Raw genomic sequence first — 22,524 nt, forward strand, 5'->3', positions numbered from 1 at the left:
GGTGTGCTTAATTCCTCCAGCAACAAATTGTGACAACACATGTGAAATGTCTGCCAGGGAAGCTTATCAGAGACTCGGCGCCCAAAGTTTTTATTGGGGTCTTGTCCTGTAAGCACTCTCTACCTTGCATTTAGCAAAATTCCAGAGTCCCAAAAGGAAAGCAGGTGTTCAGTATAAATCAACCATTTGGGTTGCTTAAGCAGTTCAGGCACAATGAGGTGCCCTCCTAAAATCCAAGTTCCCAGACACCAGCCAAAGGCCAACTTTGTAGGCAGGCTTTTCTAAGGATAGCTATTTCAGGCCTGCTGTGTTAATGCTTTTTTTAAAAAAATTATGCCCTAATCTTTAAATTGTTCTTGATTAACCCTTCAGTGTTGTAGATTCTGAGTAAACTCCATAGTTAAAGGGTTAAACATAATTGAGATATAACTTGGCTGTTAACTTTAAAACCAAAACCAAATATCAATTTCTGTTAAAACTTGAAAGCTTCCTGATAGTATGGAGTTGAAACATTAACAGTTTTAAGCTAAATATATTGTCTGTGTATTACTAATAGATGGATTATAGTTACTGGAACAAATATGTTCTATAACTTTCCACCAACTTCTTCTTAAGTACATCCTTGGAGAGGAGAGACGAGTCTTAAGGAGCATGAGTTCTGGAACTAAACTATATGTCTTGGAGTCCTGGCTTCTCACACTTTCTCAGTTTTCTCATCTATCCAGGGGGGATAATAATAGTACCTACTTGATAGAGTTGTAGGTGGAATAGGTAAATTAATATACACACATATCTTGCTTTGTTGCATTTTGCAGATACTACCTTTTACAAATTGAAGGTTTGTGGCAGCCTTGTGTCGAGCAAGTCTATTGGTGTCATTTTTGCAGCAGCATTTACTCACTTTGTGGTCTGTCACATTTTGGTAATTCTCACAGTATTTCAGACTTTTTCATTATTACTATACTTGTTATGGCGATCTGTGATCAGTGGTCTTCGATATTACTACTGCAGCTCACTGAAGGCTCAGATGATGGTTAGCATTTTTTAGCAATAAAGTATTTAAAATTAAGGTATGGACATTGTTTTTAAAGACATAATGCTGCTGCACACTTGATAAGCTACCAGGATAGTGTAAATACAACTTTTATGTGCACTGGGAAACCAAAAACTTTGTGTGAGTTGCTTTATTGTGATATTTGTTTTATTGTGGTAGACTGGAATATCTCTGAGGTCTATGGCTGTATGCAAAATATCTGCCAGGTAGTATTCTGTGGTTATATTAATTATCATTACTGAGACAAAAATCAGGCCATCTATTTATAAGAATATAATTTGGGGGCTGGTAGCCAGAGTATGGGAAGTTGTGTCTATCCTAAGTTTTTAAAGATATATGATTGTCATATCTTTACAGTACAGTAAGAGATTGGGGGTGTGGAGAGTCAGAATAATTTGCTATAAAATTAAACTCGGAAGTATTTAGGACCTTTAATCCTCAATTAATGTGTCTCCTTTAATCATTGGTACCAATGTGACTACACAGTTCAATAGGATATTTCTACAAATAATTAAATGCCTGTATAGAAAAATAATTCCCATGTTCTTGGTTAGAATTCTGTTTGGCTAGGAATGGACAAGTGAAATTATATTAGTGGAAACAGATTAGTAGTTTTCTAACATTGTTGCTTACACAGTAAAATAAGCTTTCTTACTAGGGAAGAGAGTACACAAGGCGTTAACTTAAAGAATGAAGTTAATATTTTTAACATTTCTCCTTAAGGACCAGTATATTGTGGAGAATCACGCAGATGGAATTATAGTAAGTTTAATCTAATCTTTACTCCGCTTTACTTCTGCAGAGCATTAATAACCAGTTATGTCAGGAGAAGCCTGAATTTCCACTTATTTTTCAATACAAATCCCTCTTTTTACCCACTCACTGCTCTCTATTGTTGATTCTTGCAATTTTCCTTAAGCTCTTACAGTTGGCCGCCTTTCAGCAATCATTTGGAGGGGAAATTTAGATCTTAAAATTAAGTGTTGGTTCTTATTGAATCACCTTGCATGTGTTAACTTGACGGGTAAATCATGGTGTAAAAATGTGGCTTTTATGACTAAATACTGCATAACTCACAGTGCTACATTTCTTGGCAAACTGTTGCTAATGAAAGTAGGGGGCACAGTACTGAAACATCTTAATCTAATTATATGTTTTCCTTTTTAGATTTTGTGTATTGTGTTAGCTGTCACTGCCACTTTGGTGTATACTGCTTTTTTGTAGCAGCAGGTTGCAATGTGAATTTTTTCACATATAGCCATTTTCTCTTCTTTCTTCCCGTTGGTTTTTTACTCTTCCTTATATTCAGCTTGCCCACCATAAAGAAAATTTGATTGGAAATAAAAGTTAGAGTTTGAAGGTTTGCAGTTTAAGCTTCCCTGATTTTATGATACATGTGTGACTTGTGTTCACACTGTATTTTTGAAGCATGAGGCAATCTCTTTTTTTAGTCTTGAGGCTTTACAAATGCCAGAGGTCTGCAAACTCATTTTGTAAATCTTCAAAACCATCTTATGATTATACTTGAAAGGATGAGTATGTTATGTTTTTGTTTGCTTTAAAATGAACACCAAGTTAGATGTCTGTGTTATTTACATATTTCTTGAGAAAACAGAGATAAGAGAAACATTTTAAAATTTTGAATTCTTAAACACGTTGAAATTTTTGTTTCTCTTCACAGTATGAATTCAGGGTTTGAGCCTTGGTGATTTAATAGAACTATGTGATATAAACACAATACAATATAACATACCTCTTCCTGAGATAGCAGTTAAGATTATAAGCCTCATGGAAAAAGACTATGTAAGTAAGTTATCTAGAATTTCATGGTTCCCTAATACCTTAAGGAAAATTAATTATGGCAGTTATTTTTATCTCTTTTCCCTCAAAGCACATCAATTACTTTTTATTATGTTAAACAACAGTTTTATAAAGCATACCAAAAATGTTTGCTTATTTGCAGTTTAAAAACATCTAGAAAGTTTATACTCATAGAAAATCTAAACTTATAGAAAACAGACCTATTTGAATCATTTGAGTAGGGACCATAGCATTTTTCCTTAAGAGTTTTTATTTATTTATTTTTTTTTTTTAAAGGAGTTGTTTATGGTTTAGGCCTTGAACCCAGACTGCTAGGACCTAGCCCTGCCACTTACTAGCTGTGACTATAGGCAAGTTACTTAACCTTTGAGTCTTCTTTTCCTCATCTATAAAGAAAAGTGACTTCTACCTCAAGAGGGTTGTTGTAAGATAGTAGGCACATAGTACTCAATAAATGTTAGCTATACATACCTTATGTATATATAATTAATATATTTTGTGTTGTATTGCATGAACTTTATTAATGTTAACAGATTAGGGCTTGGGATTGTCATTTGTTTGCACTTCTCAAGCTCTTCATGTTCTCTTTTAAAGCAAAGCGTAGAATGTTATTTGACATATTTTAGCCTGAAGTTGATTGATCACAGATTGTTAGATATGTGTAGAATAGTTGTATTTTCTGTTAACAACAGCAGCAAGAAATATTTGGTACCTTTAACATACATCTTTAAAAGTCTAAAAGTGTTCTGTGGGATTGACAAGCCTAATCTTGGGCTTTTGAAAAACGGAACATTGCATTCAAAAGATAGAATTCTGGTCCATTTTCCCAAAGTTATTTTCTTAGTGTCTTTATAAATTTTACTGACATTAATGTAATAGGTGAGAATAAGGAGGCAGCATGTTCTTGTTCCTGTGGCTCAAAGTATTAGAAGTGGGATTTTGCCTTTGTTAAAGCACCTGGGTCCCTTTAGAGAAAAATTACTATGTAAAAGTAAGAAATATATTCTAAGAACAGCTCCAGGATTGTTGAGACACTTGTTTAGTTATTATGGCCCAGCCTGGTATCTGAAAATAGAATTCTAAAGTAATAACCAGAAAGCCCTTAGAGACCATAGCATCCAGATATTTCTTCATTTTATACATTGGGAAAGTGAGGCCCATAGCAGATTAGACTTGCCAGGTCACTGGTAGAGCAAGGATTCTAGAAATTCAAGTTCTGAGTCTCTGTTTCTGTGCTTTTCCTAATGGTTTGGAACCTTCCCCACTTTATAAATTATTAATTATTGTTTTCAGAGTTTCTTCTCTGTGTCCTTTATTTCCTAGGCCTAGAATATTTATGGTAGATAGACTGTTGTGAAAGAATTCTTATGTTTAAATTACTTAATTTAGGAGATCTGATTTAGTGATTTTCCTATATACAGAGAGGGGATTTAAGAAAAAAGTTAGGTATTAAATAAGAATGCTATAAGAAACTTTCCCATTATCTCAGTTTCCATTGTTAGGTGCTTTTAAATTTTCACAAATGCTTTTGAAACTCATCAGTAAAATACATCTTTTCTAATTCTATTTTAGTATTTTCTGTTATAAGCTCTACCTAATACATATTTGAAGTTTAGTTTTCCAGATCAAGGAAAGCTGAAGAACTTAAGATTTTATTTCTTGGTTTTTATCTAATGTAGTCTTCTAAATGGTGGATTTAAACTTTATTTTGGCAAAGACCTTGGTTTAAAATCTCACCCTCCAAAAAAAAAGAAAATCAGGAAGCTGTGGAGTCTTGTTTTTAAAATACCATTATGCTGGCAAAATAGTTTCTTGGCTTGGAGTCAGAAAACCTAGGCTTTCTCTCTCTCTCAAATGTAACTACATGTTTGAGTATTTTCCTTCTAAATCCTCCAGAAAAAAAAGCTTTCTTCCCCCCAACAACCGATTAGGAGATACGTTTCTTTGCCTTTAGTGACTGTAAAACTAGATGCCTATACAGTGCAATACACATTGATGGAAGGTGGCAATAGTATGGGGTGTAAAGATAAGATTATAGTGGTGCAAGTGTATTAGCTCGTCATAGGTATAATGCTCATTAATTCCAAAGTAAGAGCATTTCTCCCCACTTTGATATTTGTGTTGAATTAAAAATTTGAGAAGCACTGAGTTGAATTGAGAATTTATTGTTTTGGCTTCCTGAAACCATTCTACAACTCTTTCCATGTGTTTTCGTTTGGCTTCACCTTTCTATGTGACAGATTCATTCATTTTTCCTCCTTACTATGCTTTTTGAGAAATTTTTTTATGAGAAACTCTTAGCCTGCTGTATAGTAAAGTTGTTTTATTTCCTCCTTGAAATTTGACCAACATGTCTGTATTGCTGCTCCCAGGACTTTGCTGTCAGAAATGTGGGCATTTCATACATTTGAGAGGGTCAACACCAGAAGGGTAATTACAATAAAAATAACTATACTGTGCTTCTTTACTTCAGAGTACTATTAATCCTGTGGATGCAATATATCAACCTAGTCCCTTGGAACCTGTGGTCAACACAATGCCTTCCCAGACTGTCTTACCTCCAGGTATAGTATAGTATTTGGAAAAATGTTTCACAGATTCATTAATAACAACAAAAAATTTTTAATGGCAGTTGTAGTAATCTTGAAGAGCTCTCTCTCTCTGTCTCTCTCTCTCTCTTTTTTCTTTTAAATAAGTAAAAGGAATCTCACACACAAATACAGCCAAAAATGAACTGGAAAAAAATGATACTGTTTTTGGGATTGGAGCTTTTAAAACACAATTCAAAAGGTTTTGGTTTTCAAAGTGAGATGGAAGACAAACATGATTACTTGAATTAGCTGATAGGACTGAATCCTATGACCTAGGATTCATGGCTACCAAGGAAAACATAATATACCTTGATCTACTTGAAGGTAACCCAGAAATGTTCTATTTTTGTGTATTCTTTATAACTCTGAATTATACAAGTGATTTCTTTATGGTGGACTTCAGGATAATGAGAAAGCGAGGAATGAAATTTTTGATGCCTATTGATTAGTTACACATGTGTATTTTTAAGGATAGAGTAATAAATATATATTTTTTTAAACTGGCAAAGGAGGGCTTAGGTCCAACACCCACTGATTCCTTTTACTTTTTTGTGGTATCCAAAATTTCAGTTGTTGGCTGAAATGTTCTCATTGGTGATGAAGTTAAGTCAGAAATTTTACTGGGGGAAAAAAAATCTTTTTAAAATTACTTACGTATGTGAGGTCTTTTTAGGAATTTTTTTTCCTTAGGAGAAAATTAGGAGCATAATATCTCATGAGACTAAAGAGGAAGTAATGTGCCACATTTTAGATTTTACATGTGGTTTAATCCTCGGGTGCCTGCTGTGTGCCTGTTAAGTTGCTCAGTCGTGTCCAACTCTTTGCAACCTATGGACCAGGCTCCTCTGTCTATGGGATTCTCCAGACAGGAATACTGGAGTGGGTTTCTATACCCTCCTTCAGAGGATCTTCCCAACCTGGGGATCAAACCCAAATTTCTTAGGTCTGATGCATTGGCAAACAGATTCCTTACCTCTGAGCCATTTGGGAAGCCCATCCTTGGGGAGGAAACAGTTTATCATCAGAAGCATTTGCTGGTTGTACAGAGCAATTGTACTAAGATATTGTCTTATCTTGACTAGTCTTTGAAATCCCACTTAGTGTCTCAGTACTCAGTAGCCTACCATCATTGAGTTTAAGGAAGATAGGGCATCAGAAAGGAGTAGCAGCATGAAAAGTGACTTATTGGAGTACAGTCTCAAAAGTTACTGGTCTTTAAAATTTTGAATTCCACAGAGTTGTAGTTAAAAGTTGTGTTTGGCTTTTTCTCTCACTTATTTCACATCTTAAATCTCCTAGAACCTACTCAGTTGTGTAAGTCAGAGCAGCGTCCATCTTCTCTACCAGTTGGACCTGTATTAGCAACCTTGGGACATCATCAGACTCCAACACCAAATAGTACAGGTACAGATTGTGTGATTCCTTTACTTCTCATAACTGCCCATTAACATCTGAGATTTGTGTTTGATTACTGATGGGAAAACATTGAAGAAAGGTGGTATATTTTGCACTGGAGATACCTTAGTTTTACCTTTATAGTTCCATCTATGAGGTATGGTTAGCTTTGTGATTGAACCAGACATTTAATAATAATTATAAAGACTCTGATGCTGGAAGGGATTGGGGGCAGGAGGAAAAGGGGACGACAGAGGATGAGATGACTGGATGGCATCTCTGACTTGATGGACGTGAGTTTGAGTGAACTCCAGGAGTTGGTGATGGACAGGGAGGCCTGGCATGCTGCGATTCATGGGGTCGCAGAATCGGACACGACTGAGCGACTGAACTGAACTGAAGTGATAATTTGTATGAAATAAATTATTGCAGAATTTTGTGTATTTGTTGAGATTTATTTTGAAGATATGTATTGGCTTTTTAAAAAAAATTGCTCAGGTTAGATTTATATACTCTCTTATTGTAAAGGAATCAAATAATACAGAAATATGAGAACAAAAGCTGTAAATCTTCTTTACTGTTTGTTGTTTGCATACATGTATGTACATGTCTACCTGTATTGCATACTTTTATTGCTGTTTTTGTTCTAACCTAAATGAGATCATATGGCTCTGTGACTTTCTCAATTTTCATTTAACTGAGAAACATTTAGAGAGCTTTCTGTGTTTATACACTTAGGTCTGCAACATACTTTTTAAAGCTGCTCAAGCTATTTTCCTTGTGATGGACATTTAGGTTGATTGCAGTATTTTCCTATTATAAGCAGTGTTTCAGGGAATACTCTTGAACAGAAACTCGGGCACATAATATATTTTTATGGATAGATTTATCCGTCACATTTTTCACCAATTTTATAAGTATAAAAGGATACTTGATTTAATTTGCATTTTCTTAATTTGTTTAGATTCCTGGTCTTTATTTTTTTCTCTGATTCACAAGGATGCTATCAATTTAGTATAGATTTATTCCTTATTTTAAAACTAATCAGGTTGATGTTGAGTTACCAGTTGAACCAAACTCAAGGGAGCACTTGGTTTTTGTCCCTATTACACCTGGAGGCCAAAATCAAAACCACGTGAAGGACATGGGAGATGAGCCCCTGCTATTGCTCCACAGATTCTCTGCTGGGTGGGAAGTTCCTGTGTAATAATGAAAAGCTACCTTGTGATTTTTAGCCCAGTATGAAATTTGAATTAGTAAAGATGCTGATGCTGTTACTTTGGATTTTTAATATTTAGCAGCCTGAACCATATGTCTTCTTAATTTTCAAAAAAAGCAAGCAACAAGAAGTGCGCTCTTATTTGAAACTTTAAAGTGATGATAAGCAATTTGAATAATAAGGTTGAAATGTTTGGCTGACTTTCTTCTGTATATCATTACACTTTGCCATTTTAAAAATGGTATCTGTGTTTCTTTTTTTTATAAGGAATTATGTTAGAATTTTGAAATAGCTAAAATATATCCATTTGGAAATATAAAATACTAGTCAGTTACAACTTTGAAAAAGTTCGCATTTTTTATGTACATGAAGTTTAGAGTCATTAATTAGTTATAAATAATTTAGGATAAATTATTCCAGGAGGCATTATAAATATATAACATTTTAGAGTAGCTGGATTTAAAGAAATCTTTTGTGGTTTATGTTGTTTGATTTTTCAACCTAAATTCTTCATCTTTCTTTCCTTTATCTCTGTCATTAACACATAAAACATGTTTTTTCTCATAAGGAAAACTCAGTTCTTTGGATTGCAGTTCCCATTCTAACTCATTTTCTTCTTGAATACATTTTCAGTTTTGTGTGGTTGCCAGGACTGTTTGCATATTACTTAATCATTTGTATTTCCTGGTCTCTTTCTTCATTTCTCTGTCATTTTTTTCCCCTTATTTCAATTAGGGAAAATTTATTTCCCATCTTATTGCTGGTATGGAGCAGGGCAGGTGGGTGGGGAGTAAAATCATTTGCTAAGATGAACTATCTCTGGCATTCACACAATAAGCTTTGCCTATTTAGGCAGCAAACTTTCTGTGTTTATGTTTTAAAAATATCTTTGTGAGCATGGTAACTGAGAGTGGCAGGTGGATGTGCTCTCAAAACTGTTGAAGCGTAGACCGTGGAATGGGCTAAAAATCCATGAGTGGGCTCTGGATTCATTTTTATTGCAGCTGTTCTTGTTTCTTCTGGAAGTGTGGCATTGGCTTTTAAATTGTCAGCAGTGACTTTACTCTCCACCAGACATTGGTAGCAGTTTGGCATAAATTGCCTGAGAGTCCTTAGATGCTCAGTAAATACTTTTTAAATTGCTCTCAATACTTCACTGTTCTGTTTGATACTTTCATTGTTATTTTTTATTACTAAACAATGAACCCCAGATGATTATCAAAGAGACATAGCATTTTTTCATTTATTTAGAAGGCTGCGTCCCATTCTGTAATGTGATTTGCCTTTTTGTTTGTCTAGTTTAAATGTTGATTTTCTTTACAAATAGTCTAGGGACTTCTGCCAACTTAAATCTTTTCTTGATTTTAATAGGTCTGCTTTGACCCCATCTTCCTAATATCTTCCTTTCTATTACCAACATTGTCTAATTTAAAACTATTTTAACTTTCTAGGCAGTGGCCACTCACCCCCTAGTAGCAGTCTGACTTCTCCAAGCCATGTCAACTTGTCTCCAAACACAGTCCCAGAGTTCTCTTACTCTAGCAGTGAAGATGAATTCTATGATGCAGATGAATTTCATCAGAGTGGCTCATCACCAAAGCGCTTAATAGAGTGAGTAGGTGAACTAACTGTATTGAAATGAGTCTCCTGATTTTTAAAAATGTGATTTGATTTTGAAACTGGTGTTAATGACAAGCTCCTTTAAAAATTATTTGGAAAAAATGAAAAAGACAGCTTATTTTCAGTTGACTTACTGAGCAAGGCTAGTTCTGTGAGAATGTTGATTTTACTTCTGATTTAATTCAAATGGAATAAGTTAGCATCACTTGTGGTAACATGCCAGTGTTGTTCTTTGAACTTTGGGCCTTATTTCTGTAGAACCAACACTAGGAGAGGGTCAACTGAAAGTGAGGATGCTAGGAATTATTCATATAAGAGGGAGGGTACTACTACTAGTTTTGTATTAGAGTGAAGGTATTCAGGTACCTATAAGTAAGGCTCTGTACTAGCCAGGTAGAGGAATGATGTGTTCAGGACTTTGGACCCCATAGACTGTAAGTCTGCCAGGCTCCTCTGTCCATGGCTTTTTCCAGGCAAGAATACTGGAGCAGGTTACCATGTCCTCCTTCACGGGTTCTTTCAGACCCAGGAATTGAACCCATGTCTCTTGTGTCTCCTTCATTGGCAGGCGGATTCTTTATCACTAGCACCACCTTATACAGAAGTGAAACAAGGGCCAATCCTTCCCCTCAGGAACATAGTCTTTTGTGGGGAAAACAGACATTTATAATTTAGTGTGAAATATGCTTTGTAAGAATAAGCCCAGGAAGAATTGGGAGCGTTTTGAAGTTCTGAGAAGTCAAGAAAGGATTCACAGAGGACGGAGGGAATGTGATCCTAAGATGAGACATGGATGAGAGAGAAGGGTCATGGGGGTGAGAAGAGGAGGGGGGAAATGGAAAATGTTGTTCTCATGGAGCTGGAACCCTAATAAGAAAGGCCTGTGGGGAGCAGAGGCTTGGTTTCTTTGAGAAGTTATAAGCTAGTGAGCATGGCTGAGTGGTTATAAGTTGTGGGGAGTGGTTAAGAAGATACAGGATACAGGAGAAGTTGACAAGGGCCAGGTCATGAAGGAGTCCTTTTAGCCTTTTATGAATTTTGAACATTTTCTCGCAAGTGATGGCAGCTGCTGGTCAGGTCTACCTTTTAGAAAAATAGATAAGAAAAATATGCCTAAATTGAACAGAATTGAGTGCAGTGGGAATGCATTATATGTAGGAAGACCAGCCAAAACTGGGTAGGAAATTGAGAAATGTTGATAACCTGAGCTACGGTCATAGCATAGGAATGGAGGGAAGCATGTGGACTCCAAAGATAACAAAATAGGCAGATTTTGGCAGTGATGGTAGATTTTCTTTTATTAGGAGATATTTGACCTATTTTACACTGTCAGATCAAAGCTAGGTGTGTTCCATTGTACAGAAAAGGCCTTTCTTTACACATGAAGTCACTTACATAATAGTTAAAGAAAATGAAAGTCACTCAGTTGTGTCCCACTCTTTGCGACCCCATGGACTATACAATCCGTGGAATTCTTCAGGCCAGAATACTGGAGTGGATAACCCTTCCCTTCTCCAGGAGATCTTCCCAACCCAGGGATCAAACTCTAGTTTCCTACATTGCAGGCAGATTCTTTACCAGCTGAGCCACAAGGGAATCCCAAGAATATTGAAGTGGGTAGCCTATCCCTTCACCAGCGGATCTTCCCAACACAGTGCCAGGCGGATTCTTTACCAGTTGAGCTATCAGAGAAACCCACTTTGATAGCCAGTCAGCAAAGTCCTTTTTATCCCTGGTAGTATATAGGTTGCTGTGATTCAACTTTGGATTCTGGAATCTTAGAAAGAAATGATAGGTTCTAAATCTGCTTTGCTTTACAGGTATGTGATCTTGGTCAAGTTATTTAACCTGTGTAATCCTCAGTTTCCTTGTTGGTAAACTGAGGATGATAATAGTTTCAAATTCAAGTTGTTGTGAACATGTAGATGACAGTAATGTCAATCAAGTGCTTACAGTAACGTCTGGCATGTATAGTAAGTATGCCGTAAGCGATAGCTGCTATAGAAAGCAAATTAACATTTATTTGCTTTAATGTTCCTATATTTGTTGTAGATGTAACTGGCTTGCTTTTTGTTGGGTATTTTTTAAGAGTAAGTGCTATCGTTGCAGTTTGGGGTTTGCTTTGAAATACAGTACAGATTTGGAATTTGGGATTTGGTCACAGATTATATGTGAATTTCCAAGCTAAGTACCATCAGCCAAACTTAGACCTTGATCCTTGGTTTCTTTTAATAAGAAATCTTGTGTAGCACTTCAGTTCTCTTAAGTTTGCACATGAACTGAGAAATACAGTATCATGTGTAATTGTACCATAACTGTTCAGAATCTCAAAATTTACAAGGAAAATGACTATATTAATCGGGAAGTTTTGTTACATAGTAGATCAAATTCAACATTTGAATGTGAGAAACATAAAGTATATGCCATTAGGTGAATGCATGCTGTTACAAACGCGAGAGGAAGAGAGATTTGAGCCCACAATTCAAGACGACTAGCTAAGCAGAAAGAGGGTTAGCATGTTGGTTTCTTAATGTTTATATGTGGGCAGTAAACTATTACAAGAGCATTTAACAGTTTGCCAATAAAAATTTCACTTTAATTTTGAAAAATAATTTTTATAATAGGTTAAAAGAAAACAGGCATTTGGGAGAAAATTCCAAAATAAAGATTATTATTGATTTCTGAAGTGTTAAATCATTGTTTCCTTAAAAAGAATTAAAGAAAGTCTCCTTCATGGGACGTTAGCCATTACTTGAAACATAGTACAAATTGAGTATCAAAATGAATTGAGTATCCTCTAGAAACCTAACTATATTTATTAAAAGCTTGATGATGATATGGTTAGCCTCCTTACTACATCACTGATAGCCTCTGGCCTGTTTTAGGGGTACTCCTTAAATTTTAAATGCTTGCTTACCTGTTGTACCTATAATAGGCATGTTTACAAAGTTACCTGTGGGCTCATAGGCATTTCTTTTTTCTCCTTAGAAACTTCCTTCTCTGTGCTCTCCCAGTACCCACCTCATAACAAACATATGATCTATGAACCTTCATGCTTCCTTATTTATATGCCTTAATCTAGATTCCAAAACTAGTAGGGACTATAGTTATTTAATTTGGCCAGCACAGTGTTTGTTGACTTTTTTTTTTTAATGGAGTTTAAATCCCTTCAAATTGACTATGCTGGCTCCAGGTCTCCATTTTCTTATGTAATGGGGAGTGCTCAGTCGTGTCTGACTCTTTGAGACCCCATGGACTGTACCCCGCCAGGCTCTGTCTAATTTCCAGGCAAGAATACATACCAGAGTGGGTTGTCATCTCCTCCTTCAGGGGATCTTTCCAACCCAAGGATCGAACCTGGTCTCCTGCATTGCAGGTAGATTCTTTTACTGCTGGGAAGCCCCCCTGACCCTGTTCACATGTTTAGGCTTCCCTGGTTGGTCAGCAATAAAGAAGCTGCCTGCAATTCAGGAGAGCACCTTCAATGTAGGAGACACTGGTTCGATCCCTAGGTCAGAAAGATACCCTTGGGAAGGAAATGGCAGCCCACTCCAGTATTCTTAACCTGGGAAATCCCATGGACAGAGGAGCCTGGCAGGCTACAGTCCATGTGGTCGCAAGAGTCAGACTCAACTTAGCAATTACACCATCACCACCATTCTCATACTGATGCTGTCTGTCTCGTGTCTGTAGGCATTGAGCTTGTGTGCCACCTGCTGGTCGTCAGCCGCTACCACTAGTTTTCTAGCTCTTGAGTCTCTATCTACAGTTTCTCTCCCTGAAGGAAGAGAATTTGAAAGCTTAAGTCCTTCCGCCGTTAAGTTTCTAAAGACCTGTCATAATGATAACTTCTCTGTGAACTAATGTTCTGATACAGGCAGAGCACAGAAGATATTTAGGGTAATGAAACTATTCTCTGCAATAACTACAATGATGAACACTTATCGACATCCTTTTGTCAAAATCCATAAAATGTACAAGACCAAGCGTGAACCCTACTGTAAACTATGGACTTTCAGTGATAATGCCATGTCATGTAGGTTCATCATTTGCTACAAATGTACTACCAAGTGCAGAATGTTGATAGTGGGGAAGTTGTACATATGGGAATTCTGTTCTTTCTGCTCAGTTTTGCTCTGAACCTAAAATTGCTCTTTAAAAATATCACACTTATCATTAAATAAGAAATCAAAAGAAAGTAATCAAGGCAAACTATGTTTAAATTAGAATATATAATGTGTTTTGCTGGAGAAGGAAATTATATTCTACATCAGTATTCTTGCCTAGAAAATCCCACGGACAGAGTGGCCTATCTGGTGGGCTATAGTATAGAGTTCACAAGAGTCGAACACAACTTAGCAACTGAAGAACAGTGGTGTTTTGCATCTATAAATTTGCAATAAAAGACTTTACTGTGTGTACCATTTTATAAATAATATCTGCAGTATGAGAAATTTGGTTTCTATTTTTACCCTTAATAAGTAAACTTAGATCATTCTTTTATTAATGTACAAATACTAGTCCTGGGTAGGTTATGATCAGAGCTATATAATAGAGGGAGCTTTCTTTAGACCCTGTTAATCAGCTCATAATACCACTTACCATAAATTTACTTGTAAAAGTTAATGTACTTTTTTATTTTTTTAATTTCAAATATGGTTTTTATTGACTAGGAAAAACCTGTGTAAGCTTTTTCAAAGGATCTCAAAAATAACATCTTTCTGAGACTAATTAATAGATTTATCATTTTTGAGGTTCTGGAAATTGTTGCCAGGAATTACGACATACTTACATTTATGCAAGGAAACAAATTTGGAAAATGAATTCAAGTTTTAAATTTATATGAAGAGGCAAAATCTTACTAATTTTTCATGGCCTTTCAACATGTGAGCATACACCATGCAAAAAACATGAAGCTGATGGGGAGAGAATCAAGCATATATATGTATATAACCAGCTAACTTTAAAGGTCTAGTTTGTTTCTGTCAGTTATCTGCATATACTGGTTTTAAGTAGCTTTATAGGTTAACGTCTTACTGTGATTTTAAATTGCTTCCTTAAAAAGCTTAAGAAGGTGATTAATATTTTTTAGTTCCTCTGGATCTGCCTCAGTCTTGACACACAGCAGCTCGGGAAATAGTCTAAAGCGTCCAGATACAACGGAATCACTTAATTCTTCCATGTCCAATGGAACAAGCGATGCTGGTAAGCAGCCTTTGAGAATTTTTACTTGATTTCCTTAAAAATATTTGTTTGAAAAAAATTATTTATGATACTGGTAACAGCACAGATTGGCCCAATGTAACACCAGTCTAAGAAGATTTGTTTTATTTTAGACCTGTTCGATTCACATGATGATAGAGATGACGAAGGGGAGGCAGGGTCGGTGGAAGAGCACAAGAGTGTTATCATGCATCTGTTGTCACAGGTTAGACTTGGAATGGATCTTACGAAGGTAAGAATGAAATTTGGTTTTGCTGTTAATGTATACATGTAGATTCTCAGTGATTGTATGGTGAGTGTCTCTGCGCATGTAGTATGATGACGTAATTTCTATTTATACTTTTGTCTTTTTATATATTTACCTGAGTAAACTGAAAATTTTATAAATAGATAACATAAGTAAAACTAGGGTAATTTCCTAGGGATAGTATGTATAGATTATGGTTTGGATTTTATTGAGAGAAAGCATGGAGTAGTATTGGGCTTGGTTAGTAGTTGGACAAAACCCAAAGCAGTGTAGTATGCATAGAATCAAGATGAGCAGAGTTCTGATCTCGGGGTTAGAGGATCTGTGCTTACATCCGACTTTTGCTGTTACCAAACTCTGTGACCTTGAGCAGGTTCCTTCCTCTATAGCCTTTGGGTTTTGCATATGCAAAATGGATATTGGAACAGGTAATGAATGGGAAATTGTATGATATACATTGAGCCATAAAATTATTATGGTTCTGGATTTGAATTTGAATTTAAACTTGGTGCTCTAAACAGAATGCTTGCTTGATACAAGAGACTGGTATATAGGTGCCTGTGTATATCCCTGCCACTCTGCTAAAAGCCTTCTCCTTTCACCTAATTCTCACCATAGCACTGCAGAATTGGTGGTGGTTGTTAACTTCATTTTATAGATGAGAAATTAAAGCTCACAGACATTAAGTAATTTGGCTAAGTCCTTCCTATTAACTGGCAGAACTGAGATTCTAATCTGGTTGTAGATTTCAAAATCTATAAACTAAACCATAATACTTTCTAGTAAGTATGTATAATAAAAATTTTTACCCCAGATTTAAGAACAGAAGCACAAGGATAGCATTAATTTGTGCAACAAACATACTTTCTGGGGAAGTTCTAGGTAAGAGAATATTTGCAGGAGCTTGCCTCCAGAATTTTTTCATTGAGCGTTAGATTGATTGCATAATTGCTGGAGCAGAATTATCGCTTCAAATTTGAGAAATAAGGCTTCATTTTAGATATTGATGTTTATATTTCTTTTCTACACCTTCTACCTTGGTTGGGTTTGGTCTCCAATAGTGGAAGAGCCACCTAATTGTATCTTGAACAATACTAGGTTTGCTATCTCAGGAAATGAGAAGTCCAGAAATAGAGTAGTTCCAGGATTGATGAATTCATAGTGGGTCAACAATGTGAGAAACGATCTAGGTCCCTTCATCTCTCTGCTCTGCCATCCTTTGCATGCTGACATTCACACTCAGACCCGTCTTCCCATCATTGCAAAATGACTGCCACACTTCCAGTTAATCACATCCTTATGCAGGTATGTCAAGAGGCAGGAAAAAAGAGAAAAAAAAAAAGAGGCGAGAAAAATAATTCTCCTCATGAATTTTATTGTTGGTATAGGGAGAACATCATTTTCCACAGTGACCCGTCAGACTTCCAGTTGAATCCCATTGACCCAAGCTCAGCCAGTGCATGCATAAGCCAGTCACTGGCAAAGGAGGTTAATAGATTGGTTTAGATTAATCTATATTCACCCCTTGGGGTGTGGGAGGGCCCTGTGACTCATAGCAACCTATAGCCTGTACCTGAACTGAATCAAACTTCATCCAGTAGGGAGATGCACAGGCAACCAGAGGATGTGCTGCAGTCAGATGTAATTCTTGCCTCTCATAGCTTCCTCTGCCATATGCTCCATGTTTGGGTTTTTTAGCCACTAAAAGTTTGTTAATTTTTGCTAGCTTACTAGGTAGTTTCAAAATCTTCATTGGCATACACAGTTGTGGTTGTCAGCAGATTGTGAAATCTTGATTCCCTTGTGCATTTCAGAGTATTATTACAATAATGCCTTAAATTTGTATCTCATTTTCCTATTTATAATAATATCTTCTCACTTTAAATATTTTCTAAAAAGAGTTATTTTCCAAATACATCATAGTGTTTGGAAACATTACTATAGTCACATCCGGTTTACCTCACTTGGTCTTCAAAACAGTCTTAAGACTTAAGCAAGGCATATAATTATCCTCCTTTTACAGAAACTTTCAGATGTTGAATAAATTTTCTATGGCCTCCTCACACCAAAATAAGTATTTGAACCCAGGTTAAAGACAGCCTAGCCCAGCTCACTTATATCAGTGTTTCAGCAACTTGACATAATGGCATGTATCCAGATAGTGCTAAAAACAATGAAGATCTGTTCAATGAGAGTTCTTAAGAAAAATTTTAAGTAGGGAGGGAAAAACTTATGGTCAAACTTATGGTCTTTGGCAATGTCTTCTTTTTCAAATTGCATGTTCTGTTCTTTTGTTCATTTTTCTGCTGGCTGTAGTAATCTTTTTCTTGTTGATTTGCAAGAGCTGTTTATATATTGAGATATTTAGCCCTGTCTTGTTCTTTTGTAGTATTACTTAGTAATGTATAATCTCTGTGTTCTCCAAGAGTGGTAGAAAATGACACCAAGCTTACTCGCCAGTTTAAGCATATTTACACTGTAAATATAGGTGTTCTGAGGAACATTTAAACTCAGGAGTCCAGTAATAAACATTCTAAATATTAGACCCATAGGGGTTCTTTGCAGGCTCTTGTGTTCTGTCATTCCTCTTACATACAGCAGCCTTACGGGTCCACTGGTGAGTCCCTGTCACACTCATTTTCTGCCGCCCGCCCTCCCCTTGTCCCCCACCACCGTCTCCATGGCTCCATGTTTTCCCTCTGTGGTAGCCTACTCTCTAAGGCTTTTCTCTAGCGCCACCTCAGTGTGTTTCTCAGCTTTGCCCTCATTCTGGTTTCCCAAACAGAGCATGATCTTTTGCCTCTTCTGACTTTCCAGAGTACATTGTGCATCTCCTGGATGCTCCTCTGTTCTTGGAATTCTCCAGGCAAGAATTCTGGAGTGGATAGCCATTCCCTTCTCCAGGGGATCTTCCCAACCCAGGGATCAAACCCAGGCCTCCCTCATTGCAGGCAGATTCTTTACCATCTGAGCTACCAGGGAAGCCCAGTATTTATCACATTCTACCTAAAAGTTAAGTGCTGATATTATTCTCTCAATTAACCTTTGCTGCTTCCATAGCATTTACCACAGGTTCTTGAATATTGCCGTAAATACTACATTTAAAGAAATATTGGTTACTATGATGCTCAGCTGCCATAATGAATAATGTCTATTCTGATACAGACTTCAAAAACTCTTCCTCTATTTGTAATGAATTCTTCTTTTCTTAATTGATTAATCTTAACCTTTCTTACTCTTTTCCCCCATATTTCAATTTCTTCTCTTTTTTTAAGTTTTTATCTTGTATTTATTTTTGGCTGCACTGGATCACTGATGCTGTGCATGGACTCTTTGGTTGCAGTGAGTAGGGCCTACTCTTCAGTTGCGGTGCACGGGCTTCTCATCGCAGCAGCTTCTCTTGTTGAGGAACACAGGCCCTTGGGCACACTGGCTTCAATAGTTGTGGCGCACAGGCTTAGTTGCCTCGCAGCATTGTGGAATCTTATCTTCTTGGACCAGGGATGGAACCCTTGTCTTCTGCATTGGCAAACGGATTCTTAACCACTGGACCGCCAGGGTTCTTCTTTTCTTTACTTTCCCCTCTGCCACTTTCCCAGGCCCTCAGCATTTTCCTTCATGGGCCCAGCCTCCTGAAGAAAGTTGGTAGAATCTCATCGTTATTCTCTTTTTCATTTTGTTTACTCCCTCAGTTACTTACTAAAAATTTCTTAGTTTGTAATAGTAGCTGAAATGCAAGTACAAATAAGTATGGTTCTTGCATTCCTGAAGTTCATTGTTTACTTGAGGACGCAAATCCATAAGTACACAGATCCAGTAGATAAATTTCCTTAGGCACTTACGATGATAGAGAAGCAACAGTAGAGAGGAATGTTTGTAGACCCCACCCCTCAAAGTCAAACAGAGCCGATTTTGGATTCCACTTAACAACAGAGCAGTGAGAAAATTTCTCACCCATTTGAGGTTCATTTTTCTCTACTGGTTCTGAATAGGAAAAGGAGTACGTCAAGGCAGTATATTGTCACCCTGCTTATTTAACTTATATGCAGAGTACATCATGAGAAATGCTGGGATGGAAGAAGCACAAGCTGGAATCAAGATTGCTGGAAGAAATATCAATAACTTAGATATGTAGGTGACACCACCCTTATGGCAGAAAGTGAAGAGGAACTAAAGAGCCTCTTGATGAAAGTGAAAGAGGAAAGTGAAAAAGTTGGCTTCAAACTCAACATTCAGAAAACTAAGATCATGGCATCTTGTCCATCACTTCATGGCAAATAGATGGGGAAACAGTGTCAGACTTTATTTTTCTGGGCTCCAAAATCACTGCAGATGGTGATTGCAGCCATAAAATTAAAAGACGCTTACTCCTTGGAAGGAAAGTTATGACTAACCTAGACAGCGTATTAAAAAGCAGAGACGTTATTTTGTTAACAATGGTCTGTCTAGTCAAGGCTATGGTTCTTCCAGTGGTCGTGTATGGATGTGAGAGTTGGACTGTGAAGAGGGCTGAGTGCCGAAGAATTGATGCTTTTGAGCTGTGGTGTTGGAGAAGACTCTTGAGAGTCCCTTGGACTGCAAGGAGATCCAGCCAGTCCATCCTAAAGGAAATCAGGCCTGAATACTCATTGGAAGGACTGATGTTGAAGCTGAAACTCCAATACTTTGGCCACCTGATGCAAAGAGCTGACTCATTTGAAAAGACCCTGATGCTGGGAAAGATTGAGGGCAGGAGGAGAAGGGGATGACAGAGGATGAGATGGTTAGATGGCATCACCGACTCAGTGGACATGAGTTTGGGTAAACTCCGGGAGTTGGTGATGGACAGGGAGGCCTGGTATGCTGCAGTTCAGGGGGTTGCAGAGTCAGACACGACTGAGCGAGTGAACTGAACTGAACTTTATCCACTGTCAAATGATAATTTCTTCTTAATGAGATGGTTGTACAGTTTAATAAGATAATGTATGTGTGTGATGCTCCAGAACGTCAAAGATCTCAAAGGGTTGCTACCGCATAGTTGTTATTGCTAAAACTTTGATTATTGACTCGGGGAGCCAAAGAGTGGTTGCTCAGAGAAGGTGACATTTGAACATTCAGAATCTCTGTTTTTCGTCTCTTAGGCAGGTTAACAGGCATTTCTGAATTAGAACAGTTTGAGAAGTAGGTATCAAAAGCATGCCTGGGCAGTACTTGGTGGATATTACTGTGATTGGAATCAGTTTTTTTGTTTTCATTTACGTGTTTTTCTTTTTAAATGCAGCTCAGCAGTCTTATATATCTGTAGTGGAATTTGATTCTCAAGGGTCAAATATGTATGTTTTTCAGGTAGTTCTTCCAACATTTATTCTTGAAAGAAGATCTCTTTTAGAAATGTATGCAGACTTTTTTGCTCATCCGGACCTGTTTGTGAGGTATTTGACTTGATATAGTAGCTTCCACTATTTTAAAGATATTACTCATTACCTTTCTGCCTTTGCAGGATAGATTCCTTTGCCTTTCAAATGTTTCTGAGGAAATAAGGTGTTGAATATTTTGTTTGTATTAGATGCCTCTTTGCTTAGGTTATCTTTTGCTAATATTGTTAGGCAACCAAGTTGAACACCTTAAAAAATCTTGAACACCTATTAATATGGTAGCCAGTATTTACAGAGCTTTTTTTTGATCTAGGAATTGGTAATCACTGTCAAATTATTGACACTACATCCTGATGAAGTTCAGTTATTTGAGTTTAACACTTTTCTAAAGCACTTGTTTTTTGTCAACACTTTATCATAAGCTGGAAAGGAAAAGAGTTGCAGTGTCTGCATTTGAGGAGTTTATAGTCCAGTGTCCAGATTACAGACTGATTCATAAATTTTAAATACAAAGATTGCAGTATTAGATATATGTATAAAGGACAGGAGTAATCTAAAGGTGAGATTGATTTATGAGGAGGTGAGTGAGTTCACATTGCTTTTCACTGGTAGCAGGAGCATTTTCTTTGTAACAGGATGTGCTAATCCATCTTCTCTGATTGCATTCCTTGGCCTTGGACTGTGCTTTACTAGAGCCGGATAGAAATCACCGAAGTTTCACAGTGGGTGGGCACGTTGGGTAACACTGATACATAACTTCTTAATGAGGATTTTAAGAGACTCATTTAACCAGTTCCCAAAGGGCAGAAATTAAATATGGCATTGTTTAAATTCATACAAAGTTGAACAAATAAAATGTAAGCATTTATTGATAACATACATAGGAAGTAGCAGTTATTCATTATATATAGATTTGAGGTTTAAGGATAATTTTTATGTATGAGAATTTAGGTCCCTAGAAGGAACCATTTAAAAACTACATAAATACAGCTAAAACACCAATAGATATGATTAAGTGTAATTCTAAAAATTCTAACTCTCCCGTAAAGGAGGAAAGGAAATATAATAGAACAAAGAATAAAGGGGCCAAGTAGAAAACAAATGCCATGATGATAGTTAAACTCAGCTATATTCATAGTACATTAAATGTGAATATCATATATACTCCATTTAAGAGAACAGTGATTTTAAGACTGGATTAAAAAAAAAAGCAAGATTCATCTGTACTCTGTTTGCAAGAGAGAGACTTTAAATATGTAAAGACATTGATTGGTTAAAAGTAAAATGATGGACAAAGACATACCATGCAAAACACTAAGCATAACAAAGCTGGTGTTGTGGTGTTCGTATCAGACAAAAAATACTTTTTAAGGTAAGAAATATTACCAGAGACAAGTAGGGATATCTCATATGATAGGAGTCAGTTTATCAAGAATAAATAATCGTAAATATGTAAAACAGCTTCAAACTATATGCAGCAAAAATTGACTGAAGGAAGAAATAGACAGATAGACAATCATGGTTGGAAATTCCTCCCTCAGGAATTGATTGAACAGCAGGCATCTCTCCCCACCCCTCTGAGAAACAGTGTGACTATGGAAGATCTAGTTAACCTTTCTAAAACATTACCAAACACTATAACAGTCTTTCTAAGTGCTATGGAACATTCATCAAGATGTACCATATACTAGGAAGACTTAATAAATGTAAAATAATTGAAACCATATGGAATATATCCACTGATCTTTGACGAATTAAATTAGATATCAGTAACACAGATACATTGAGAAAATCTCCAACTGTTTTGCAATTAAACAGTGCACTAACAAGTATGAAGTTATGGGAAAAGCAAAACTAATGGTACTGGAGACCAGAAACAGTGTTTGCCTTGGGGTTAAGGGGTGGGGATTGCTTGGAAAGGATGGGGAAACCTGGGGGTAATGGAAATGTTCTGTATCTTGTTGTATGTCATTATTTAAGTACAATCAAGATATAGAACA

At 36.6% G+C, this 22,524-nt stretch overlaps 1 protein-coding gene across 12 annotated transcripts in view; it reads left to right on the top strand.

The window, feature by feature from the left end:
• Nucleotides 1-22,524, top strand: part of OSBPL9 (oxysterol binding protein like 9) — a 270,472-nt gene that overhangs the window by 240,478 nt on the left and 7,470 nt on the right. For 5 of the 12 annotated variants that reach the window (XM_042247965.1, XM_012139203.3, XM_012139353.3 and 2 more), the window contains 7 exons: nt 1,778-1,816; nt 5,349-5,439; nt 6,766-6,870; nt 9,532-9,691; nt 14,793-14,905; nt 15,037-15,155; nt 20,496-20,581. In XM_042247965.1, the coding sequence (XP_042103899.1) occupies nt 1,778-1,816; nt 5,349-5,439; nt 6,766-6,870; nt 9,532-9,691; nt 14,793-14,905; nt 15,037-15,155; nt 20,496-20,581 (713 nt within the window). The remainder of the gene's footprint in view (nt 1-1,777; nt 1,817-5,348; nt 5,440-6,765; nt 6,871-9,531; nt 9,692-14,792; nt 14,906-15,036; nt 15,156-20,495; nt 20,582-22,524) is intronic. The other 7 variants (XM_012139276.3, XM_004001966.4, XM_004001967.5 and 4 more) reach the window with 3 other exon arrangements.

Source organism: Ovis aries, chromosome 1 (genome assembly GCF_016772045.2).
Source record: "Ovis aries strain OAR_USU_Benz2616 breed Rambouillet chromosome 1, ARS-UI_Ramb_v3.0, whole genome shotgun sequence".
NCBI lineage: Eukaryota > Metazoa > Chordata > Mammalia > Artiodactyla > Bovidae > Ovis > Ovis aries.